We start from the raw sequence: 23190 nt of genomic DNA, 5'->3' as shown, positions 1-23190 counted from the left end.
GAGGAGAAGAGTGTTTTGCTGCTACTCAATCCCACATGACCTGCACCATGTTTTCAAGTGCATGGAATCATGATAACAGTAAGGGTTCTTTCAAGGTTACCATCCCAAACATGTTAGGAGGATAACATACTTCTTATTCTTTACCCATGGTGTGCTTCAAGGCCTCATGGAGCAGCAGGTTTTGGAAGTGGTCTCCAAGAGATGGGAAGAATATTTATACCTGGAGCAGCAACTGTATATGATAAAAGTGAGATTGGAGGCAGCTCTGTGATGTTTAAGGCATGAGGAAGAACAGATTTTTATATTCTGCGTGTTGACATAGAACCAGTTCTCCTGGAAAGTGTATTTATTAGTTGGATAATTTCAAGAGCAAAAGAAAGTAAATTTGTGTAGATTGAGAGGGCAGAAATATTTGGAAAGGCACCAGTGTTCTTGCAAAGAACATTTTACTTCTCTGAGAGACACAATAACTGTAGGTAAAAGATTGCAGTTACTAGTAGGAAAGGCAAGCAATGAAGTAAAACCATAAAACAGGATCATGGAATTGTTTCTATTGGAAAAGACCCTTAAGATTAAGCTCAACCATTAATCTAATGTAGGATCGTAACTTCCCCCGTATACAACATCCCAGTTCTTTCTGGTGCCCAGAAGTATATGTGAAATAGAATTTGTCTTTTTTGATGGTTTATTTTTTTTTCTCCTTCTTTTGTTTCCCCCTCTCTTTTAATTTCAAGTGAGTACTTATTTGGACAACTCTTAATATTTTGCAGATCAAAGTCTTGGATAACCCATCAGGTGTCTTTCATTTCATGCAGTCTCTTGCCTTGCTTATGTCTCCTGTCAAGTAAGTATGAGTCTGATTTTATAAACATGTTCTGATGACTGAAGAGTAGAAAACATGACACATGATCTGCTTCTAAAAGTCTGAAAGTTTATTGCAGGCATAGTCACAAAAGCAGGTGTGAATAAGGTATTTGGAGTTTACTTCAAACTCTCTTTACTCTTTCATCTTAAAATACAGCTGTGGCAGTACCTTGTCCTACTGTGCACAGCATGATGCAGATTGTTTTTATCTGCCAGATAACTTGTGAAGACTGGCATGCCTGCATGTTCTGTTACTGTGACTTGTAGGCAAGAGTTTTTACCATGCGTGATGCCCTCTCTGTTACAGAAGTCCCTGGATTTGCTCAACTGGTATATGCTGGTTTGGGTCCTTAGTTTTTGTCCTTTTTGTTACCTAGAAGGAATATGTGGTGCTTGGTGAAACTAGTTAATGACATCAGTCACTAGTGAAAGCTGTTATGTGCTTCCAATTAAGTGTGTAACTTGTCTCCAAGCCTGTTCAAATGCTTATGTCAAATAATCAAGCTGCTAGTATTTAGGATTGTCACTCTGATCTTGATAGTCTATGTTAAATGTAACTCCTGTTTATTGGAGATTTGTATTTTAAAGCACTTTGGTTTCATATACCCTATCTAGAGCTGCATGGAGCATAGTGTGTCCTGGAGGTGTGTGTATTGCCAGTGTATTTTTAGTTTGGATCAAGGGCTAACTTAAGGTGTCTAAAGTGGTGCTTACAGCTCTAAACTTCAAGAATTCAGAGCCCCCACAATGGCTGTGCTTATTGGTGAAAGAGGTGATACTTGTCTGCCATTGGTGCAGTTTGAACTCCTAATGTGGTTTGTGAAATCTAGATGTTAAAACTTGTATTTTGGTGTTCATACTATCAGTATAAGTGCAAGAAGATCAGGAGAGTGATAGTGTGCTGAAGTTTTGTGGTGCTGGGTGCAGAGTTCTGCTTCTACATTTCAAGTTAGCAGAAAATTGAGTATCGGGGTTTTGTCTTCTATATAAAGCTTTTTGCCTTTTTAACTTGCTGGCATGTCTTAATCACTAAGGATTTGCATAGAACAGAGTCTGAAAACTAATATTCGAGTGGTGGATTAGACCAGTTTAAGGTGCTCTAATACATGGAATTTGACCTGGCTTGTTTCGAGACAGCTCTTTTCTGGAAGTAGCTTTTCTGTGGTAGCTTGCTAACAATGATTAAGTGTGCTGCTAATGCAGCTATGAAAATGGTATACTGGAGCTGGCCTACGTTTATTCTGCACCTGCACCAGGTGACAGGCTTATAAACGGTTGTTGTAAAGTACTTGTTCTGAACAGTACACTTTTTTTTTCTTAAAGGATTGTTCTTAGATGTTTACAAGAAGAGTGCTATTTCTTTAGTATTTAGATTCACTTGCTCTGCAGGGTTGATAGCGTTTAATGTTGGTCAGAATATTTCTTGGGAGATTAATTGCTGAATAGAGCAGATTAGTACAAGTCTTGAAAGATGTCTAATGATTTAGAACCATAGAATCATTTAAGTTGGAAAGAACCCTTCATATCACTGAGTCCAGCTGTAGACTAACATTGCCAAATTCACTACTAAAGCTACCTCCAAGCACCACATTAATATTTCTTTTAAATGGTTCATGAACAATGACTCCCATCACTTCCCTGGGCAACCTGTTCCAGAGCTTGACAAACGTTTTTTCCTTAGGTCCAGTGTAAACCTCCCCTGGTGCAACATGTGGCCATTTCCTTTTGTCTTATTGCTCACTACAACCTCCAGTCAGTTAGCTGTAGAGAGCAATAGGATCTCACCTCAACCTCCTTTTCACCAGATTAAACAATTCCAGACAGTCCTCCTAAGACTGATGAAGGGTCTAGAACACAGCTTTATTGTTTTCTTTTGGACATGGTCCAGTACCTCGATATCTTTTAGTAGTGAGGGGCTCAAAACTGAACACAGTATTCAACATGCAGACCCACTAGTACTGAGTGAAGTGGAATGATCAGTCCCCTAGTCCTGGTGGCCACAGTGCTTCTGATGCAGGCCAGAATGCTGTTGGCTCTCTTGGCCACCTGGGCACATTGCTGGCTCATACTTAGCTGGTTATTGACCAACATCTGGCAAGTCTGTGTCTGCCCTTCAGCTTTATGACAGGTTAATTTCTTGTTCTTGTATCTGTTTTTTTTTAATCTTAATACAAAATTTTAACTTCCTAGTTTTTCTGAACTTGATTTTTCACTTTAAATCAGAAATAGGATTGACTTCATGTGCCATATGAAACCAGACGAAAGGAAAAGTTCTTCATCTGGGAAAGAATCTGGAAACTGGACCCTAGTAGATGAAGGAGGAGAAGAGGTACAGAATTCCCACACACACACACTTTGTGCTTTTGTCCAGGCTTATTGTATTGATTTTTGTGAAGAAGAAAAAGCTGAATTGTTCATTTTAAAAGTGTAATTCAAACTGTTGATCTCATTTTATTCTCCTCTCTGATATAATTTTAGATACAGTACCTTCCAGGAATGCATATTAACAGTATCTTTTAAACATTGGATCTATTGCATGCATAGAGTCTCCCTGTCTGGAGATACTCAAAACCTGCCTGGTCACATGCCTGTGTGATCTGGTACGGGTGATCCTACTCTGTCAGGGGGGCTGGACTAGATGATCCTTCGAGGTCCCTTCCGGCCCCTGACATTCTGTGATTCTGTGAAAAGGAGCATGGAACTGTCTCTGAATAGGTGCTTTTCTTCAGAAGCTAGGTTGGACTAACACAATATTGCCTCTGCTTCTGTTTTCCAGCAGGTAGGGACTTTTGTGTAGCAGCACAGAAAGGGAATTTAGGAGCCTGTTGTTTGTGTGTGAATGAGAGTTTGTGCATTATTTGTTTTCCTCTTGTAAACTGTAATGAGAATGTTAATGAAGCCCTTTTACCATTGTAAAGCTGCTAAGAGTGACCCTATTTTGGCTATAGGATGAAGATCCTGAAACAAGCTGGGTTCTGCTTTTCGAAGATGACTTGATTGCCCTGTTGTCACAGTTTCCATTTCAAGAACTCTTTCAGCAGTTTCTGGGGTTTAAGTGTGGAGGTAAATCAGCTGCTGAAGAAGCTGACAATCTGTCTTCTCTATACTAGTTGTACTAATGTCTAAACCTGCCACGAATGTTGCTGCATCATTAAGAGTCTCTGAGCAAAGTAGTAATGAATCTGTATAACAGCTTGCCGGTTAAGTAGAAGAGATGGAGCTGCATTCTGCATGTATGGGATAACTTAAGTTTCTAGCAGTACCAGCATACAATCCTTTTCCTTTATCTTTGATCTGCTTAGTAGCTATACTCACAGATGTGCTTTCAGAACAAACTTTACCCTTCACCTCTTAGCTATATTTTTCTCCAATTATTTATTTATTGTTTATTTTCTGAAATCTCTGGACTAAGATTAATTGCTTGCTGGAGATCTTATAACTGGAATAGTTTGGTTTTTTTTTTAATATACCTTCATATTGTTCACAAATAAAACATAAATTTCAGTTTATTGTGTTTGCAGCAAACAATGAATTACTTGCCAGCTGTATGGTAGATTATTGCTTTGAGTAGTTAAGTTACTTAAATCCAGAATTCATAATTTTTGTTTTTGAGACTTGATTTTCCATCTTGCTCTTAGGTGCTTATTTTCCTGAAAAAACAGCTCCCCAGGAAATGATGAAGATTTTTGCTTTTGCAAACTCCTTGGTGGAACTTCTGTCTGTGGGATTAGAAACATTTAACAGAGCACGGTACCGGCAGTTTGTGAAGCGAATTGGTCAGCTAATCAAGTAAGAGAATATCTTTTTATGTGATGTGGTTCAATCTTTTTCATGCAGTCTGATTTAAAGTTCAGCGCTTCTAAAACAAAAACAAACAAGACCCTAAAAAATGACCAGCAAACCCCCAAAACCCAGGTAAAAAAAACCCCAAACAACCATGAAAGAAACACAAAAAACAATGCCAACAACCTAAACAAAGCAAAAATCCAAACAGTTCTTGGGTAGGTTTTGCTCTGAGTTGGTCAGTTTAGGGGTAGCCAGTCTGGAAATCTGAAATTCTAGAGTTTTTGACTCTAAAGTGTGAAATGGGGAACTGCACAATCTAAATGCTATGTGTACAGAGGAGCCAGATGAGCTATGGAACACCAGGCTTACTCTCTTCAGGGATGTGCTTAGGCTTGTCTTGGGAAGTCACTGAAATCCAACAGTTTCTCAGGTCACCCCTGTTTATGACCAGTATTAGTGCTTTCATTCTCTTGTTACCTAAAATTGTTGTAGAGTTTTAATTTGGCTCTTGATAATTGCATATTGCAGTACACAAATATAACTGAAACCCAAAAGTTGGTCCTTGTTTATAAATCTCCAGCAGTTAATTTATATGAGTTTTTTTGAACGTTAAGGCAGGGGGATACAGTTAAATCATTCATTGGTGCTATTAGAACAATAACTTTGTCAGTTGGTTATTCTGTATAAGCTTTTTGCATGTATTGCCATTTCATCATACAGGATCATGATACCCTGATCTATGGTAGGGTGCCCCTGCCCATGGCAGGGGAGTTGGAACTAGATGACCCTTGTGGTCCTTTCCAACCCTAACTGACTCTATGATTACTTAAGACTCCAAAGTTCTCACAAAAAGTAATTTGGTGTAACAGAATACTATGCATTGTTCACTTGCAAAACCAAGGAAGGATACAAGGCATTTTAGACTGACCTTATTTGAACAATAGAAGTAAGTACTATTTATATTGAAATCTCTGGAAACTAGAGAGCAAAGGTTGATAGTGTCTTGTGTCTAGGCTGATCTAGTTGCACATGTCTGTCTTTTCGTATGGTAGTAATGCACTCAATGATCCTTTTTCAACTTGCTTCCACTGTGTAGGATGACACTTTGTCATGTGAGCGACCACTGGGCTCAGTACGTAAGTGGCAATAAACAATATGGATCAGTAGCACATCCCTACTCGATGGAAAAATTGCAGTTGGAGTTTGATGAGCTGTTTTTCAGAGCTGTTCTACATGTTTTGAAGGCAAAAAGGTAGGCTGCCTCATGTGATTGATATTGGCTTTATCTAGGAGTTTGGTATTTGAAGCAGATTTATATCAGCTTTAACTATTTTATGGTTTAAACAAGACTGCAGTGTGCAGAGGTTTTCAGTGTATTTGCAGCTTTGAGATGAGGAGGAATTATTCCTTGTATTCTAGCAGCTGTCAGCAGCTCTGGGGACTTGTTCAATTCAACCCAAAGTTAATTCAATTTGAGATGTGAAGACACATTCTCACTTTCCTAATTCTGTTATACTCACATCTCTCCCATATGTCTCTTTCTCAGATGTTAGAATTTATCAGGCTTTTTTCCATCTGTTTAAATCCAACAGGTTGGGAGTCTGGTTGTTCATGTCTGAGATGCCTTATGGAACCTTGTCCAGCAACATGCTTTGGAGGCTCTTCTTTGTCATGCACTGTGCAGACAGTGAGCACCTGGAAAAACTCTGCTCTACTCTACAACCTGCTGACTGCAAACAAAGACTCAAAGGTAGAATTCCTACACAGAACCATTTATAGTTGTCTTGGCTACTGCTGCATCCATTACAGGTCTAAATCCTTGCAGAGGGCATTGTCAAAAATACTCTTAGCAGCATAACTGGTCCAGAGGCCTTAGAAGTGTTTTGGGCAGTTAATGGTGTTTCAGTATTTGTTTGTTGAAACTCATCTTAATGGGAATTGTTGGATCTACTGTCCTCCTAATTTCCTGTCTAACAGTGATTGCTACTGACTTCTTGAGAGACCTGTAAGTGCTATGCAGTAGATACATCTTGTATATTGTGTCTGGTCCCACCTTGACTCTTGATAGCATTGGGAAAGTGAGGTTTAAACCCTAAAATAAAGAATTTTGTATCACTTAAGGTTGGGGCATGTTGTTTGTTTTGTTAGTGTTTTATTTTTTTGTGAGATGTCAGTTGTTTTAGAATTACTCTAGTTATCCTTTTACCCCTGCCTCCCACCTTAAATATGTGAGTTTTGGCTTAAGTAGCTTACATTGTGGGACACCTGCTTATCTTCCACAGCTACAGATATTTTCCTTATCTCATTTCTATGCTTGTTGTGTCAATATGACACCTTTTCTTTCTATTTCCCCTTGACTTCTGTCCTTGTTGATCTCCATAGTGACTGTGGTGGCTTCAGCTATAGCAGAGTTATTTAGAAGCCAGCTGGAATGCTGCTTTCCCTTTCGTGCTGCCTCCATGGAAAATATTTCAGGACTTGATTGACAGGGAGACAGGTAAACAAACCAGTAGCCTCCTTACTTCACAGCCTCTTTGCTGTCTGCAGAGTGTCAGTCGCACTCTGTCAATTCTAGTTTTCAGCTAGCTGGTAGCCCACATAGCTCTTACCACATCAGCCAAGTCTTTCGATGGAGAAGCAGAAAACTTGATGATTTTGAGAGGTTACTGAGTGTCTTGATTCTGTGCAAGTGTAGCTAACATTTAAGGCAATTTATGTGGAGTGGAAGAGACTGATTATTACACTTTGGAAATACTGATCTGATTAACACTTGCCAGCCAAAACAGTTGCAGTGTTTCAACAGGACTTCTTTATTTTCACTTTTGCAAGAAACTTTGGCTGCATCTCAGAGAATGTAATATGAAGTGGTAGGTTGCAGCTGTAACAGAAACAGACACTTTTTTGTTGTTTTTTTCTTTCTGGTTTTGTTCAGCTTAGCTGTTGTGTTTGAAAATCCCTGGTGTGCTGCTGTAGAATATTTTTATCCTCATCATTCTTCTCAATGGGTTATGTCAGCACAATTTTTCACAAATGTCTAGACAGGAAATATCAACAGTACTTTCAGTAAAATCTGTATAATCTTCTGAAATAGCTGCTTCTGTCTGTCACCAATATAACGCTGACTTAATTTCCTGTAATTCATACCCTAGGTGACCATGATATGGACATTCACTTGGGAAGAGAACCCTTTTTTAATGATTTCCCTTCCAAAATTAAGTTTGAGAAATGTTGGGTTTGATGACTCTGCAGGTGGTAGAAAGCTAATAGATGGAAGGTTTAGGCTTGCATATAGAGAGGTGGGTGTGTAGTTGCTTTTGATGTATGGGTAGAAACAGCGGAGTGCAGTGGTGGAGCTGCGCTTGCAAGGGTGACCTCTAGATTATGAGAGCTGCTAGATATAAAATAACCCCCTGAGGAAATATGGAAACTTGGGTTACTTAAGGTATTTTTTTGTTTGACCAAATGTGAATAAATTTTTGGAGCACACTTTTTCACTGAGAAGCAATGACCTAGTAGTTTCTGCTTGATGTTTAATACCTGTAGGAGTCCAGGCATGTGTTCTCTAAGTCTTAAAAATGCAGGATTAACAAATATGTCTCTGCTTCCTTTAGAATTGGCAGTAAGACTGTGCTGAGTGGCCTTTCTGGTCAGTTTCTTTTCTGCTAGCATCAAGATTTGGGAAGCAACTGATTTTTACAGTCTGTCTCTCAGAACTTGACTGTTAGTGTGATCAGATGCACAGAGGAACAAGGAAATTGTCTCATGTAGCAGCTGTGTGGTGAAGATGTTGCTGCAGTATGGGATGATAAGGTCTCAGTGGAGGCTGTCACCTCCATGTTCCTTTGTTCCCATCCTTCATTCCCAAGATATGGCTTGTTGTGGATTTGAGGTTGACATGGGGTCTGCAGCATATAGAGCCCACAGGTGACTCCAGGTGCAGAGGAACATGTAGCTGAAGCAGAAAGCTTGGAGACTGGGGAGCTGTGACAGAGAGATCTAGTGTACGTGTGCTTAGCAGCCGGCACCAGGTTTCCTCCTTCTATTTGTTGTCTTTGTCCTTAACTTTACCAGATCCCAATTTTTGGTTCCCCTCCAAATCCCTTCTCTGCTGCCTGTGTGGTCTATGCTTAATGAATGGTGCTGATATGACAAATGCTTTCAGCCAGTTGTTACTTCTATGTTCTATCCCTACCCCACATGATGGGCCAACCTGTAGGGGTTGAAGTAGGTGACCTTTAAAGATCCCTTTCAACCTGAAACATTCTGTGACTGTGTTTCTTCATTGCCTTTAAGTAATGGCATAGTCTATTTTTTTTCTTTAAATCCTTCTGTATTACCTTAAAAAAAAAAAGCAAACAAGACCCACAGTGCTCTAATTTCTGCTGTAAGGACAAAGGATAATATTAGGAAACAGAGATGAATGAATGAGGTATTCCCTGTACATATGCTGTATCTATCAGGAGTGTAGTAGCTTATTTTACTATATGGGAGAACTCTTAACTTCAATTGCACAGTCCTCTAGTACATTGCTCGTGAGATGTTTTGGCTGTGCAAATGTGACCTTCTCAAACTGAGGTACCATTGCAAAATTGTTGAAGGCTCTTAAAATAGAATGTAACGTGAGTGGAAGTGTTTTAATCACAAGCATACTGAGCACGTGCCTGTGCAGATTTAGTAACTGAGTGCACCAATGAGTGTTTTAGTGGTTTGTTTTGGTTTGGTTGTTTTGTTTTGGTTTTTTTTTTCAGTTTATTCAATTGCTGTGGTAAGATCACAGGAAGCTTACCACTCTCCAAACCATTTTACAGGTCATAGGCAGCTTCCAGTGCTTGTTTTGCTGCACAGTCTATGCAAAGTTATTTGAAAAGACAAAACAGACAGTAAACCTAAAGTCCTGTTCAGGTTTCTTTGTACCCTTCTCTTCTTGTTGTCTCCCACCCTGAGGAATGAAGTCTTTGATTTGCAATTGGCAATGTGTTGCTCTTGTCTTTGAAGAAACCATATTTCCATTCAAGTGAAAGCACCTCTCAGGCTTCCTGTCTGATGCAGTTTCAATTCTCTGGTGTCAGAGATATTATCCATGCAAATGCATAGAGATATCTTCTTGTATGGAGTTTGAGAAACTGAAACTGACCTTTCCTTATAACTCTTGGCTATAATCCAGGCCCAGGGTGAGATTATTTCTCTTTGGCATAAAACAGTCTCTCCAATTTATTTGCTTCTTGAGGTCATGGTACATGGAATGGGCAGCCTCAACTTCATCAAAACCTCAGCTGTGCTCAATGGGCTTGTGTTAATTGTCTCAACCATGTTCTGGCTTAAAACTAGAACCCTTTCATATAGCTCAGACTTAGTCTCTAGAGTTAATTGCTCTTGTCCTGGAAACAAAAACATGGCAACACTTTTTTTAAGAGCAGAAAGAATAAAGCAATTCTTCCTGTGGATTATTGACATTACATACTCTAAATAATATTAAAAATTGAGTTCCAGGTGATCTTGCAGCAATTTTAGCTTTCATTATGAATGACTAGCACGTTTGCAGAATTGTATACACTCACTGAATATGATGGCATTTTTTGCACCTTATTTTAAAGCAACTGATGCCAGCCTCATCTGAAGAGAGGATATTAAACTGATGATGATAATTCCGTTGTCACGGATTCCTTCTCTGGGACTGGGACATCAATAAACATGTAAATATCCATGACGTATGTTCTGTAGCACATCTCTTACCATACTTTGTTTCAATGTGATTTTTTTCCTAGACTCAAAGCATCTTGAAAATTTTGAAAATTACCTCAAATCAATGAACTGCTCAGAAGAAATCTGTCTGCTTACCACATTTGCTCAGATGGCACAAACAAAACGGGATGATGTTGATGAGGATTTTATAAAAATCATTGTTCTGGAGATATATGAAGTGAGTAAAAAGGAATGGTATATTCAGGAAAAGAATGAATTGGAAAGCGTGAAACAATCATGGCTTATGTAGTTTGTTCTGCCATGGGACTAAGGAAGTGCTACTTCTGAGGTTTATCATCTAGTGCTGAATCAAAATTGTTAACTATGTGTTCTTCTGGGAGAAATAACAGCTTTTCTATAGACCAAGCCAGAATAAAACAAATTGTCTTTGTTTTTGTTGCGGAGGGCAGTAATACGTGGCCGAGTCGAGAATTTATCAAAAATAGATATTTTTTATTTTTCTCGGAAATCCCGCCCCCACAACTATATATACAAAGATTAATTTCGTTTGATAAACAGGTTCAGTTGCATGAGAATTAAATCTACAAGGATACCATTAATAATCTGACTATATTTGGAAGTCAGTAGTTGGAAAAGGACTCGGCTATTAATTAATAGCGGTTTCTTACTAAATTAAGCTAAGCCAAATAACTCACTCAGGCTGGCTCGTGCGGTCTGTCTTCCTCTTCCTTTCCAGCGGCTTCAGGAGTCATTAAGGGTCGTTAAGGGTCGTTAAGGGTCGTTAGGCACACAAAGGTGTGCCTAACAGGAAAGCGAATCCTTGGTCTCTCTGCAGTCCAGGCACAGGGGAGTGTGTGAGCTCAGGCAGACACATACATCCAGGCACGGGCAAAATCCAAAGCGGGAACCCCAAAGACAGGAAGACCCCCAATATTTATAACCTTCGCTAGACAAAGGGCAGAGTTACCACACTTTAGGCGCGAAAGCGCACGGCCAATCCCAGCCTGGCTCCAGCGCGGGAACTCACGGGGCAGTCGCCCCCTTCACGGGGCAGTCCCCGCCCCCTTCACGGCTGCAGGGCAGGCGAGGGGTGGGGGAAACCAGGCGGCTTTTCCCCTTTCCCCCCGAAGTCCGGGCAGGAGAGGAATTTAGGGGTACAGGACTCCAGGACAGTTTTTCTTTATTTTTCTCACACAAATCTAACTTGTAGCTCTGAAGCTCCTCAGGTGTTACCTTTTTTTTTCCTCTTGCAGTGTGTAGATTTCATAGAATTTATTTATTTGTAGCTGTATGGTAGTATTGCTTCTATGTATAGCTTCAGACTTTTGGTTTTGGCATTGTGACATGATTTCCTTATCTTCTAGGGCAATCAGTTTTGGTTTTGATACTGGTATTTATCAACTTTGCCCAGATTCAGCAAGAGTGATTTAGTTCTTTCTTTTTCAGAAGATATTTTGTTGCACTCTGTGAAGTTCAACCCTAACTGTAACTTCTCTTTGCTTCTCTTCTCAGGTATCTTATGTTAGCCTTTCTACAAGAGAAAAGTTTTCAAAAGTTGGCCGAGAACTCTTGGGAGCAATTGCCAGCATCCATACACAGATGATTTCTGTACTGCTGGATCGAGTTAGAGAGACCATTGAGAAGGTTGGGATGGTAAGCGCTCGTGTTCATCATGTTCATTGCTCAGGCCAAACTACAGACTGTAGTTATATATATATGTAGATCTAACTTGGTATGAGTGTTTTTTGATCATATAGTTCTTGGAGCAAAGGTAGAAGTGGGTAGATCCAGATTGGATGCTAGGAAGAAGTTCTTGACCATGAGAGTGGCGAGACACTGGAACAGGTTGCCCAGAGAGGTGGTAGAAGCCCCATCCCTGGAGGTTTTTCTAAGCCAGGCTGGATGGGACTCTGAGCAATCTGATCTAGTGTGAGGTATTCCTGCCCGTGGCAAGGGAGATTGGAGCTAGAGGGTCCTTCAGATCCCTTCCAGATCTGATGATTCTGTAATAGATAGGCATAACTGTTCCAGTTGGTTATTGTTCTGTAAGAAGTATTGATCAGCCTTTTTCTTTTCTGCCCTCAAAGGTTTCTTTATATCTGTTTAAAGAACTGCCGTTGTACCTGTGGAAGCCTTCTTCATCTGAGATAGCAGCAATTCGTGACTGGTTATTAAATTACAACCTAACAACAGTGGAGAATAAACTAGCCTGCATTATCTTGGAAGGGTTAAACTGGGGACTCAGTGAGCATGTATGTATTAAAAACAGAGGCCTCAACTTGGTCAGTTTTACAGAGTGAAAACATTCATCAACCTGGGACTATAATGTCTAATTACGTGCTGTTATATGGTGCCTGAACACTTGATGGCATGGGATGAGAAATTCACTACAATTTTGCAGCATTCTGTGTGAGGATTTATGTTGCTTTCTTGTAGTGCTGTAGGCGAGATTAAAAGATACACCTAAGCAGGAGTTTCCTCTCTAAACAAGAGGAAACAACTGACAAGACACATTCCACTTGATTAAGATATTTCTGGTTGCAGAGATAGAGGAATCCCCTGAGAAGTGTGTATGAGGCTGGTGTGACTAGTTTGCAGCTGCTCTCCAGATACAGTTTTCACAATGAAAGAAAACTAATGATCAAAAATTGAAGTCCTGAACACTGTTTAAATGATTTTATTACATTCTATATAATGGATTACTGCGAGAACTCCATCAGGTCAAAGTCCAGTCAGGGGTGAGAATGTTTTTTTCCAGAGAGAAGCAAAAATAGATTTGGGGAAAAGTTCTGTTGCCTGTGTTTGGTGATCCATTTTAGCACTGTTATCTGTGCACTCTATCATACTAAACTCTGCTCTTTGTGCTGAAATTCGTATGTGTTTCTTGATGACATGTGAAAACAAAGGTATAGTAGGCAAAATTGGGGAGGTCTTTGCTGTGCAATACCAGTGTCATGTCTGTACCAATATGGGAAAAATATTTTTTTAATGGATAAGAGGCATTATTGTTCTTTTTTACAGAAAATGTCATATTTTTTGGGTTTACTTTGGTTTTTAAAGGCAAAATTTTCAGTTTCTGCACTGTGTAATTTAAAATACCATCTATAGTTCTTTAAATTAATAGCTGTAAATCCTCCAAATGTATGCGACAAGTGATTATGGGCACTTTCTTCTGGAAATAATCTCCTGGTGAGCTTTATGTTGCCCAGTGTGAGCTCACTATTCTTCAAAGCTGGGCCAAAAATTTTCTTACTGGCCAAGATACTGCCTTGGTTTTACAACACAGTCTCTTTCTGAGAGTTCGCATTAAAGTTTATTTCGCTGTAGTACAACTGAAAGATACAGTTGTAGAGAACTTTTAAATGAGTCAAGGTTTTGTCATATGATTATGTTTTTTAGCAGGATGCTCTTCATCTGGATCAAGCTGTCCATTCCGAAATTGCATTGGTGGTCCTAGAAGCATATCAGAAGTATCTTCCCCAGAAACCATATGCTGGGCTACTTTCTGAAAGCATAAAACAGGTATTTCTGCTTTAAAATTAAAGGGAATAGCTTATTCATAGTGATAGGAAAACCCTGTGTTTTCTTTCTTCTTTTTAAAAGCTGTGCTGTCTTAGAATCATAGAATCAACCAGGTTGGAAGAGACCTCCAAGATCATCCAGTCCAACCTATCACCCAGCCCTAGCCAGTCAACTAGACCATGGCACTAAGTGCCTCATCCAGTCTTTTCTTGAAGACCCCCAGGGACGGTGCCTCCACCACCTCCCTGGGCAGCCCATTCCAATGGGAAATCACTCTCTGTGAAGAACTTCTTCCTAATATCCAGCCTATACCTACACTGGCACAACTTGAGACTGTGTCCCCTTGTTCTAATTAGAACAGCACAGTGGACCAACTCTCAGCCTTTTCTTCTACCTACAGACCTATTTGAAAGTACTGATAAACTTATGTTGAAAATCAATGGGGGAACTAGAAATTCTGAACTTGTCCCACATGTAGGATTGCATTGTTTTCTGGCTTGTAGTTGGGTAATTGTGCACTGTTCTTGCGGAGTATTCTTTACTCAAATGGAACTGGCCAGTACTTACTTAATGAAAGACATCTTACTGTTACTGGTGAACTTAAGAGACATCCTTCCTGTGTCTCCACATCTTAGTTTTGTTTAAAGACTCAAAATTTTAGGAGCTTGTCTTTAGTGCTCAGTGATGTTACCTGAACACCCTACAAACATTTATTATATTGATTTTTCCAGCCCACTGGTGACTGAGGAAGGTACGACTCCAAGGCATACCTTAGGGGAGGAGTGGAAGGGGAGTGGAAGGATAGTAAGATTGAGGCTAAAAGTCCCGGGTGTGGTGGTTTTTTGGTTTTGTTGTTTTTTGTTTTTTTTAATTGAATCCAAGCTGCTTGTACTTAGAGCTTTTAGAATTGTGTAGTGCTTTGTCTTCACAGTACTTATTGTATATGTGCTCTCCTGCCCAGCGCTTTTTTCCTCAGTCTTTTCTTCCCACAGTTTGAATGTCCCTTATCTCTGCTCTTTTCTGACTTGTTTCTTAATAATGAGCTGTTGCCTTGTGCTAGCTGATTGAGGTCTCTTTTTAAGCCTATTTCAACTTTGGTTGCCACTTGTGTTGGTGAATCTGTCCTGATTTTCATGATCTTGTAATTGAATTTTGAGAGAAAATAATGCTTAGATTCTTGTATCCCCACTATTTTTAAATAGTGAAAGTAAAATTTAATCTGATACCAATACCTAGTTCTGAAAACAGAAGTTTGGAAATATATATTGATAGGCCCTACCAAAAGGGATGAGTGAAGTAAAAAGGGGTAGTGGAAGCCAAAGCCACATAAACAGAGTTTTCAGATAAATTCAACTTTTGGTGCTACATGGTGCGCCTGAAAAATAACTGCTGTTTCCCTGATGTTACAGTGTTGATAGAGAAAATTCATCCAAGCTGATCCAAGTCCTAGACTAGTGCCATATATGCCATAGTATAGCTGTGCTTCCTCTCTCATTCCTGTTCTGTTGTGTTGTTGCAGGTCTCCTACTTAGCCAGCGTTGTTCGATACGGAGAAACACCAGAGACTTCCTTTAATCAGTGGGCATGGAGCTTGATTCTGAGGTTAAAGCTGCACAGAAATGACCGTGGCATGCAGCATGGCTGGCCTGCAGTCCCTGTGTCTGACAGTGTGCTTGACATGACAGAGTCAGTCATGCTTCACCCCCTCCTGAAGGCTGTTAAAACAAGCATCCCTATTGGCTGTTATCTGGCACTAGCAATGACCACAGTAGGTCACAGGTAAGTCAGAGTATTGCAGAATGGTAGGATTTTGAAGGGACTTTTAGGCAAACTCTCCCTGCTAAAGTAGGGTCAGCGAGAGGAGTTTGTCAGAATCACAGGATGTCAAGGGTTGGAAGGCACTCAGAGATCATCGAGTCCAACTGCCCTGCCAGAGCAGGACCATACAATCTAGCTCAGGTCACACAGGCATCCAGACAGGCCTTGAAAGTCTCCAGAGATGGAGACTCCACAACCTCTCTGGGGAGCCTGTTCCAGTGCTCTGTGACCCTTACAGTAAGGAAGTTCCCCCTTCTGTTGAGGTGGAACCTCCTGTGCTGCAGCTTATATCCATTGCTTCTTGTCCTATCACAGGGAGCAAGTGAGAAGAGCCTGTCCCCCACCTCCTGACACCCAGCCCTCAGACTAAAAAGCCCTAGGTCCTTCAGCCTCTCCTCAGGATTGTGTTCAGATAGTTTCGTAGTATCTCTGGAGAGGAGGACTGATACTGCTGTATAAGTAATTTTTTTTCCATCAGCTACAGCAAAGCATTCAGAAAACAGTAGGGGAGAGAAAAATGACTCATGCTGGTGAACTTTATAACCCTGACACTGAACCTTCCAGTCCAAACTGTGTTCCACTGTGTTTTTACTTCAGTGCTTTCAGCTGACTTGTAGGTAACTAAAGTTTTTGGACATAATCAGATGTACTAGTTGGTTAATGTACTGAATCAAGGATAGGTTAATCAGTCTCTTTCAGGTTTATTTTCCCTGAATCTTTGACCTCCTTAATGACCTCTAATTCATTCAGAATTTTGACTAACTTTTCTGCATGCAATGTTGCTTTACTCCCTACAGAAAAATTCTTGGCTTTCTTATACCAGCCATTGCTTGATGACATAGATACATCTGGTTCTGAAGTACTAAAGTAATTTGAGACTGATATGAACATATTTTGTGTTGAGAGTGAGAATGTGCATATGATGTTGAGTATGGAATCAAAAAAGGAATCTCATCTGTGTTTTGTTCCTTCTACACCCACCATGAACACTTTAGCCTTGTGAAGAAGGTCTTTATCACATGCAAAAGCTCAAGGCTAGTGATGTTCATAAGCAGTAGAAACAGAGTTCTGCACTGTGTGCTGTTGACCTTAATATTTTATTTTTATGATCTCAAAGTGGACATAGGGTTAATATCTTACATATTTTCCTAATATGCTTCCTTCCTTTGCTATCAGTACACCAAATGAGCATCCTGGATAGTAGAAGTAGGATTGATCTAACTGCAACCATCTAAGTACCTACTGTGAGCCTCTGAGCTCCATCTTAAGTAGTGGAGAAAGATTTTTCAGAGCATCGTCTGTCCTGAGGAGATACCAAAGCTAGACGTTATGAAAATTCCTTTCCAGGTACTTCCTTTGCCTAAAGAAGAAGGCTTTTTGGCAAGGTTAGACAAGAACAGAGCTTTAAATTGATTGAAACTTAGTGGATGAAGACCCCACACACATATCCAGGAATTCTTTTGGAAGAAGGGCAGGAAATTCCTACCAAATCTGTCAGCATTTAAGTGACTTCTATGTCTGATTTTAAAAATTGTGTGCATTTAGCTGTTGACAATGTCAAAGCTGAAATGGTGTGAATGTCTTGTACGTCTCAGTCCACAACAAAACTTAAGCACCCTGTCCCTACTGCTAGTCAATGTATTTTTCTTTATTTTTGTGTCTTCTTTTTTGACAGTATTGAGAAGTTCTGTGCAGAGGGGATCCCTCTTTTGGGTGTACTCGTGAAGTCTCGATATCTGAGAACAGTAGTCCATGTGCTGGATAAAATTTTGCCCTTGTTTTATTCTTGCCAGTATTACCTACTGAAGAATGAACAGTAAGCATTATTTGTTCTTAATACATTTCTTGACAAAAAGTGATAGAATTTAATCTGAACTGTTAAATATATCAGCCTCCATTCTGGGTTTTGTATCTACTGAGGATGTGATGCAGATGATGGGAAAGTACATCTGGTTTGTGTGCCTACTTCTGACAGTGGCTGTGGTTGAGAAAGTACTCTTCTACTGACGTCATGTGTACAGTTGTCACTGATAATGCTGCTGTACAACAGAAGTGATCTTCAGACAGCTGTATTTGCACATATCTGTTGTGTTTAGATAAGTGAAGAAGACAAATGGGCAATGTTATTTAATTGTGTACCTATTGGTAAGTTGAGCAACAGCTGGGAGTGTTTTCTGGTGATGGACCTCAACTGTCTGTCCTGGTCAGTTAGTAATGTGGCCTCTGGGGTGCTTTTGGCTTAGACCACCTGGCAGTCTCCCAGACAATTCCTGGGCTATATTTGCATGCTGATATGGGTGAGAAACTGTATTTTGTTCTGATGAGCTGCCTTGAATTATGCTGTGGTGTGAACTGCTCATAGGGTGTCTGTGATATGGTTAAAACGGAGCACGTAAATCTGCAGCTTGGTTCTGACTCAAAGTCTTTGTATGTGAATGTCACCAATGCTGTTGAGCTGGTTTTAAATTCTCTAGAAGCATTTTTTTTCCTGTATTTATGCAGTAGGAGAAATCTTGGAATTAACTTAATTTTTTGATATCCCTAGGTTTTTATCTTATGTCCAACTGTTCCTTCACTTGGATAGTGGAGTCCCTCAAGGCATGACTCAGCAGGTTACCCATAAAGTGACACAGCATTTGACAGGTGTGAGCTATGGGGAAAATGTTAAGCTGCTCAGTAGCATGATACAGGTAAGAAGATTATTAGGTTAAAAACATGTAAGCTTAATCTGAATGACTTAGTATTTAGTTTATAAAGGATACTGCATCTGGCAGTTCTGCAGCCACAGCCTTGCATCAAGCGTGAGCAGTTGGATTTGGTTTCCCGAAGTACTTCTTGTTAAAGTTGCTGAAATCTAACAATGCATGTGACATTGGATATAGCAATGTGTGCCTTCCAGACCTCGGAAAATACATATTTTAATACTAGCTCAAAACTACCTAAAAAAGGGAATGTAATATGTAGCACTGGTTTCTCACTTGTACTAGTTGAGGAAGGCAGCAGATACGTTGATCTTTGAAAGCTTTGCTTTTAACAGTTTATGCCTGTGGTAGGAAACAGTGTTTCTCTGTTGGGCAAAGTGATTTTTCTTCGAAGTGCAAGGAGCCCAGGAACCAAAGCCCGCTAATGTCAGGGAGGAATAGGGACTAAAGGAAAGAAAACTTACTCTGGAAAGTCCTTTTGCAGTAACAGCAGGCTACACTTCAGAAATAGGTGACATTTGTACCTGCAGGATCACAGGGATCCTGCTTATTGCTTCTGTATGTAGTTTTTGCTGATTGCACAAGACACTCAGCTTTGCAGGCTGTAGAATTTGTAGAAATCTGGAGATGGGAGATGACAAAGCTGTTTTTATGTAGGTGATGGGGAACATTATTGTAAATTATTTAGGGCTAAGTTAAACAATTTTGAAGCTTTAACTGAAGCTGCAATCTCTTGAATAATTCGACCCTTTAATTTGGTAGACTCACATTTTTCTAAGTGACCAGCCAAATGGAGTGGGGCCAGCTGCAGTCCTGGAGTTCTGGGTTCAAGTTCTCACCAGCCAGCAGCTGTGGCACAGGGACCGGGCAACAATCTTCTTGCTGGATGACTTGTGTAAGGCTGCTTTTCAGTATGGTCAAGAGGACTGTATACAGAAGCTGCTTTACCAACAACACAAGGTAAATAGGTGTGGTGCATTGGTATGGCTGTTGAATATATGATCAGTTCACGTGTTGCTTATACTAATTTTAATTTCCTGAATGCAATAAGATTAGTGATAATGGGGTTTTCTGTTTTGTTTGAATAGGTCAATATAAATGAAATGTCTGGTATTTTAGTAAGAACAATAAAAACCTATTTGGAGCACAGGTTTAATTTGTATAAGTTCTGTCGTAGCATTTTAGTTTGTGATGTTTGCATTTTAACAGGGTGCTGTCCTGAAAAAAAACAGACACTGTCACTGTAACAGAATCTATTCACTGAAAGAAGAAATGCAGCACAAGCAGGCATTTAAGTGGTGGCTGGCTGAGCTATGGCGGGGAAGACTGAAGTGAACCTGGATGAAGGCAGAGTGACATATCTTCAGCAACTTGTAAGCCATTGGGCAGCTTACAAAATAACCCAAATGTTTTCTTGTTTCTATGCAGAATGCTTTGGGTTATCATTGTGACAAAGGTCTGCTGTCCTCACTTGTTAGCTGGATCGTGGCAGGCAATGTGACACCTTCCTTTGTTGAGGGCAATGCCAATTCCTCTCAGGTAGGTGGTATGATAATGTTTTATGAACAGTCCTGGGATAAGCAATATACAGATGTCTTTTTTTGTTGTATTTTTCCTGGTTTTGCAGATTTTGTTGTTCTGCTCTCATTTTTCTATTACAGTGTGTTCGAATTTGCTTGAAATAAAATTCTGATTTAGCCAAAGACAACACTGTGAGTTTATTACACTAGGGGAAACATGGATATTTTGCACCAAATTTGCCTGAACTGTGTCCAGGAATTCATACAACAGAATTTATTGAGACTTCTTTCAATCTCCAATGTTTCTCAGTATATTTACTGAAATAAAAATATGTAAAAGCTGACATGTTTATTAGATCAGTCTTTATCTGATAAATATTTTGAATACTGATAGATAGTAAGCTGAAGATGAGCCAGCAGTGTGCCCAGGTGGCCAAGAGAGCCAATGGCATCCTGGCCTGCATCAGGAACAGTGTGGCCAGTAGGACAAGGGAGGTTATTCTTCCCCTGTACTCAGCACTGGTCAGGCCACACCTTGAGTACTGTGTCCAGTTCTGGGCCCCTCAATTCAAGAAAGATGTTGAGGTGCTGGAGCATGTCCAGAGAAGGGCAACGAAGCTGGTGAGGGGCCTGGAACACAAATCCTATGAGGAGAGGTTGAGGGAACTGGGCCTGTTTAGCCTGGAGAAGAGGAGGCTCAGGGGTGATCTTATTACTGTCTACAACTACCTGAAGGGGCATTGTAGCCAGGTGCGGGTTGGCCTCTTCTCCCAGGTAACCAGCAATAAAACAAGGGGACACAGTCTCAAGTTGTGCCAGGGTAGGTATAGGCTGGATGTTAGGAAGAAGTTCTTCACAGAGAGAGTGATTTGCCATTGGAATGGGCTGCCCAGGGAGGTGGTGGAGGCACCGTCCCTGGGGGTCTTCAAGAAAAGACTGGATGAGGCACTCAGTGCCATGGTCTAGTTGACTGGATAGGGCTGGGTGATAGGTTGGACTGGATGATCTTGGAGGTCTCTTCCAACCTGGTTGATTCTATGATTCTATGATTCTATGAATACTAGAAACTTGCTAGGAGACAAAGCAACAATTCAAGCAGAAGGGAAAAACCAACAAAAACACTTAGTACTCTGCAGTACACTGGAGATGTGTCGTGCAGGTGGGAGAAAGGCCGTCCTGTTTTACTGGTTTTGAGTGAGTTGTTTTCCTCCAGATCTGTTATTATTTATGTCAGTTTTATTATGTCAGTTTTCCCTGGTTTTCCCCTTCTTTCCCAAGACTGTACAAGATAAAAAGGGGTAGTTCAAATGTAGATAAGGATGAAAATGGTTTTCAGTTTTCTTGTTGAGGTATAATACTGCTTTTGCAACTTTGTAATGAGAACTTGGCAAAGACTTAACTCTCTTAGAGAAAACAGCAAGCTGCCTGGTCCTACTCCTGCCATGTTTTAGGTTTTTCTTTTATTAATGTGTTGTACAGGTCTGGTTTTCATGGGTGGTGTTAAATATGGAGTCCATGTTTGAGGAAGATTCACAGCTTCGCAGGGTTGTGGAAGCAGAGTTGGTTATTAATGCTTCGACTCCTGATCAGGCTCTGAAGGTGAGAGATCAGTTCATCTGCATGCTCATTCCATACCTCAGGACTAAGTTTTCTTTTTTGTTTGGAGTTGAACACTTTGCCATACAGCTATCTGCTTTTCAATATAGCATTATTTCTAGAAAAAAATCAGTGACTAATGATCTCTCCTGCATGATTGCCTCAGTCATCTGAATGCCTTCAGTGGATTTTTTTTCCATACCATTGAGATGTAAGGATAGAATTTATTTTACAAGTGAGAAAATATGCCTGTATTTCGAAAAGCATTTCTCAGATGACTTGAATATTTCACAAGTCTGGATTTCTTTGGATTTTCTGAATGATTTTCTAAGGTTTTCAGGACTGTTTAGGTTATTCCCCTAGTAAGGCCCTTAGTCAGGTGTGCTTTAAGCCATGTTGCAGCATTTTTCACGTTCTTTGGCCTAATTCAGTTGGAAATTCTGGGCTGAAGGAAGTGAAAACCAAAGCTGTCCAATCTCTAAGTATATAACTTTTCACCCTTCCTTCAGCTCAGCAGCTTCAGTGTGTTTTTGTAAAAAGGCATCCTAAAAGCTCTATGAAAATAGGTTTGCATGGTTTATGTCCAGTTGCTTCCAGTCCCTCTGCTTTGGACACAGTTCATGAGACATTGGCTTGAAACTGTTAAATGATTTAGTGGGTCTATGGAGCTAGTACAGAGTCCTGCTACTTAAATGTTGCTTTGCCTTTGTTCTGCTTCTGCAAAAAGAAAGAACAAATTCCTTCTGTATTCTTCCTTCCATGTAAGTTTTACATGGTGTTTCTAGATTTTAAGTAAGGCTGTATAGCATGTAGTCTAGAAAATGCCAAAAGTAGCATGTTGTAGGATCCTCTGTCCTTACATGGCTTATTTTCACTGGAGTGTGCTACGTGCTTCATATTACAGCTTTGTTTTCATCGCCAGTCCTGGTATAATCATACCAGGAACATCTGCCTCTGTGAGGAAGAACAAGTAGTTAACTGTAGTTAACACCAGTGGCTCATTTGTGGGATTATAGAAGTGTTAAAGGCCAGGCTGGAGCAATCTCATTTAATGGAAGTCACCCCTGCCCATGGCAGGAGGGTTGAAACTAGATGGTCTTTAAAATCCATTCCAATTCAGATCATTCTGTGATTGTGTTGGGCTTGCATCAGAGCCTTCATGCTATGTATTGTTTTAGGCTTTGTTTTTGTTTGTTTGGGTTTTTTGTTGTTGTTTTAAGTATTAGAGGTGTGTCACTGCTCTCAGGTAGCTGTCCAAGAGCTGAGCAGCTCTTCCTGTAAGACATGTAACAGATCAATGTTTTCAAAGTTTTCTGCTTGGTAGCTGCTGGGTTTTCATGCTGTGCTAATCTGTTAAGTTAACTTGTGGTAGTTTAACTGCAGCAGAACTATTGTCTGAAGATGTTGCTTTTGCAGAAAGCGCAGACCCAGCTGAAGCTGCCCATTGTACCTTCCCTTCAGAGGCTCATGATTTACCGCTGGGCTCACCAGGCTCTTGCCACCCCTGCTGATCACCCTCTCATGCCACTAATCTGGCAGAAGTTCTTTCTTCTTTACCTTCACCGACCAGGACCACAGTATGGGTGAGTCTAACTACAAGGGCTATAGTGGATTAGCAAGTACTAATTAGTTTCCACTGTCAGTAAGATGGAAATGTCTTAACACTGAGTGCACCTGAA

General features: G+C 40.3%; 1 protein-coding gene across 1 annotated transcript in view; it reads left to right on the top strand.

Moving 5' to 3' along the window:
• The window catches only part of EPG5 (ectopic P-granules 5 autophagy tethering factor), a 67627-nt gene that overhangs the window by 10941 nt on the left and 33496 nt on the right, over nt 1–23190 (top strand). Inside the window, exons 6-22 of the mRNA XM_064139946.1 lie at nt 771–844; nt 3088–3193; nt 3813–3927; nt 4503–4653; nt 5747–5902; nt 6243–6400; nt 10416–10570; nt 11866–12006; nt 12441–12605; nt 13756–13875; nt 15395–15654; nt 17369–17509; nt 18239–18383; nt 19158–19355; nt 19824–19934; nt 21395–21514; nt 22928–23094. Of these exons, the coding sequence (XP_063996016.1) occupies nt 771–844; nt 3088–3193; nt 3813–3927; nt 4503–4653; nt 5747–5902; nt 6243–6400; nt 10416–10570; nt 11866–12006; nt 12441–12605; nt 13756–13875; nt 15395–15654; nt 17369–17509; nt 18239–18383; nt 19158–19355; nt 19824–19934; nt 21395–21514; nt 22928–23094 (2483 nt within the window). The remainder of the gene's footprint in view (nt 1–770; nt 845–3087; nt 3194–3812; nt 3928–4502; nt 4654–5746; nt 5903–6242; nt 6401–10415; nt 10571–11865; nt 12007–12440; nt 12606–13755; nt 13876–15394; nt 15655–17368; nt 17510–18238; nt 18384–19157; nt 19356–19823; nt 19935–21394; nt 21515–22927; nt 23095–23190) is intronic.

Source organism: Pogoniulus pusillus, chromosome Z (genome assembly GCF_015220805.1).
Source record: "Pogoniulus pusillus isolate bPogPus1 chromosome Z, bPogPus1.pri, whole genome shotgun sequence".
NCBI classification, from domain to species: domain Eukaryota; kingdom Metazoa; phylum Chordata; class Aves; order Piciformes; family Lybiidae; genus Pogoniulus; species Pogoniulus pusillus.
Note: the sequence above shows the minus strand (reverse complement) of the source record. Positions and strands in the feature narration are given on the sequence as shown.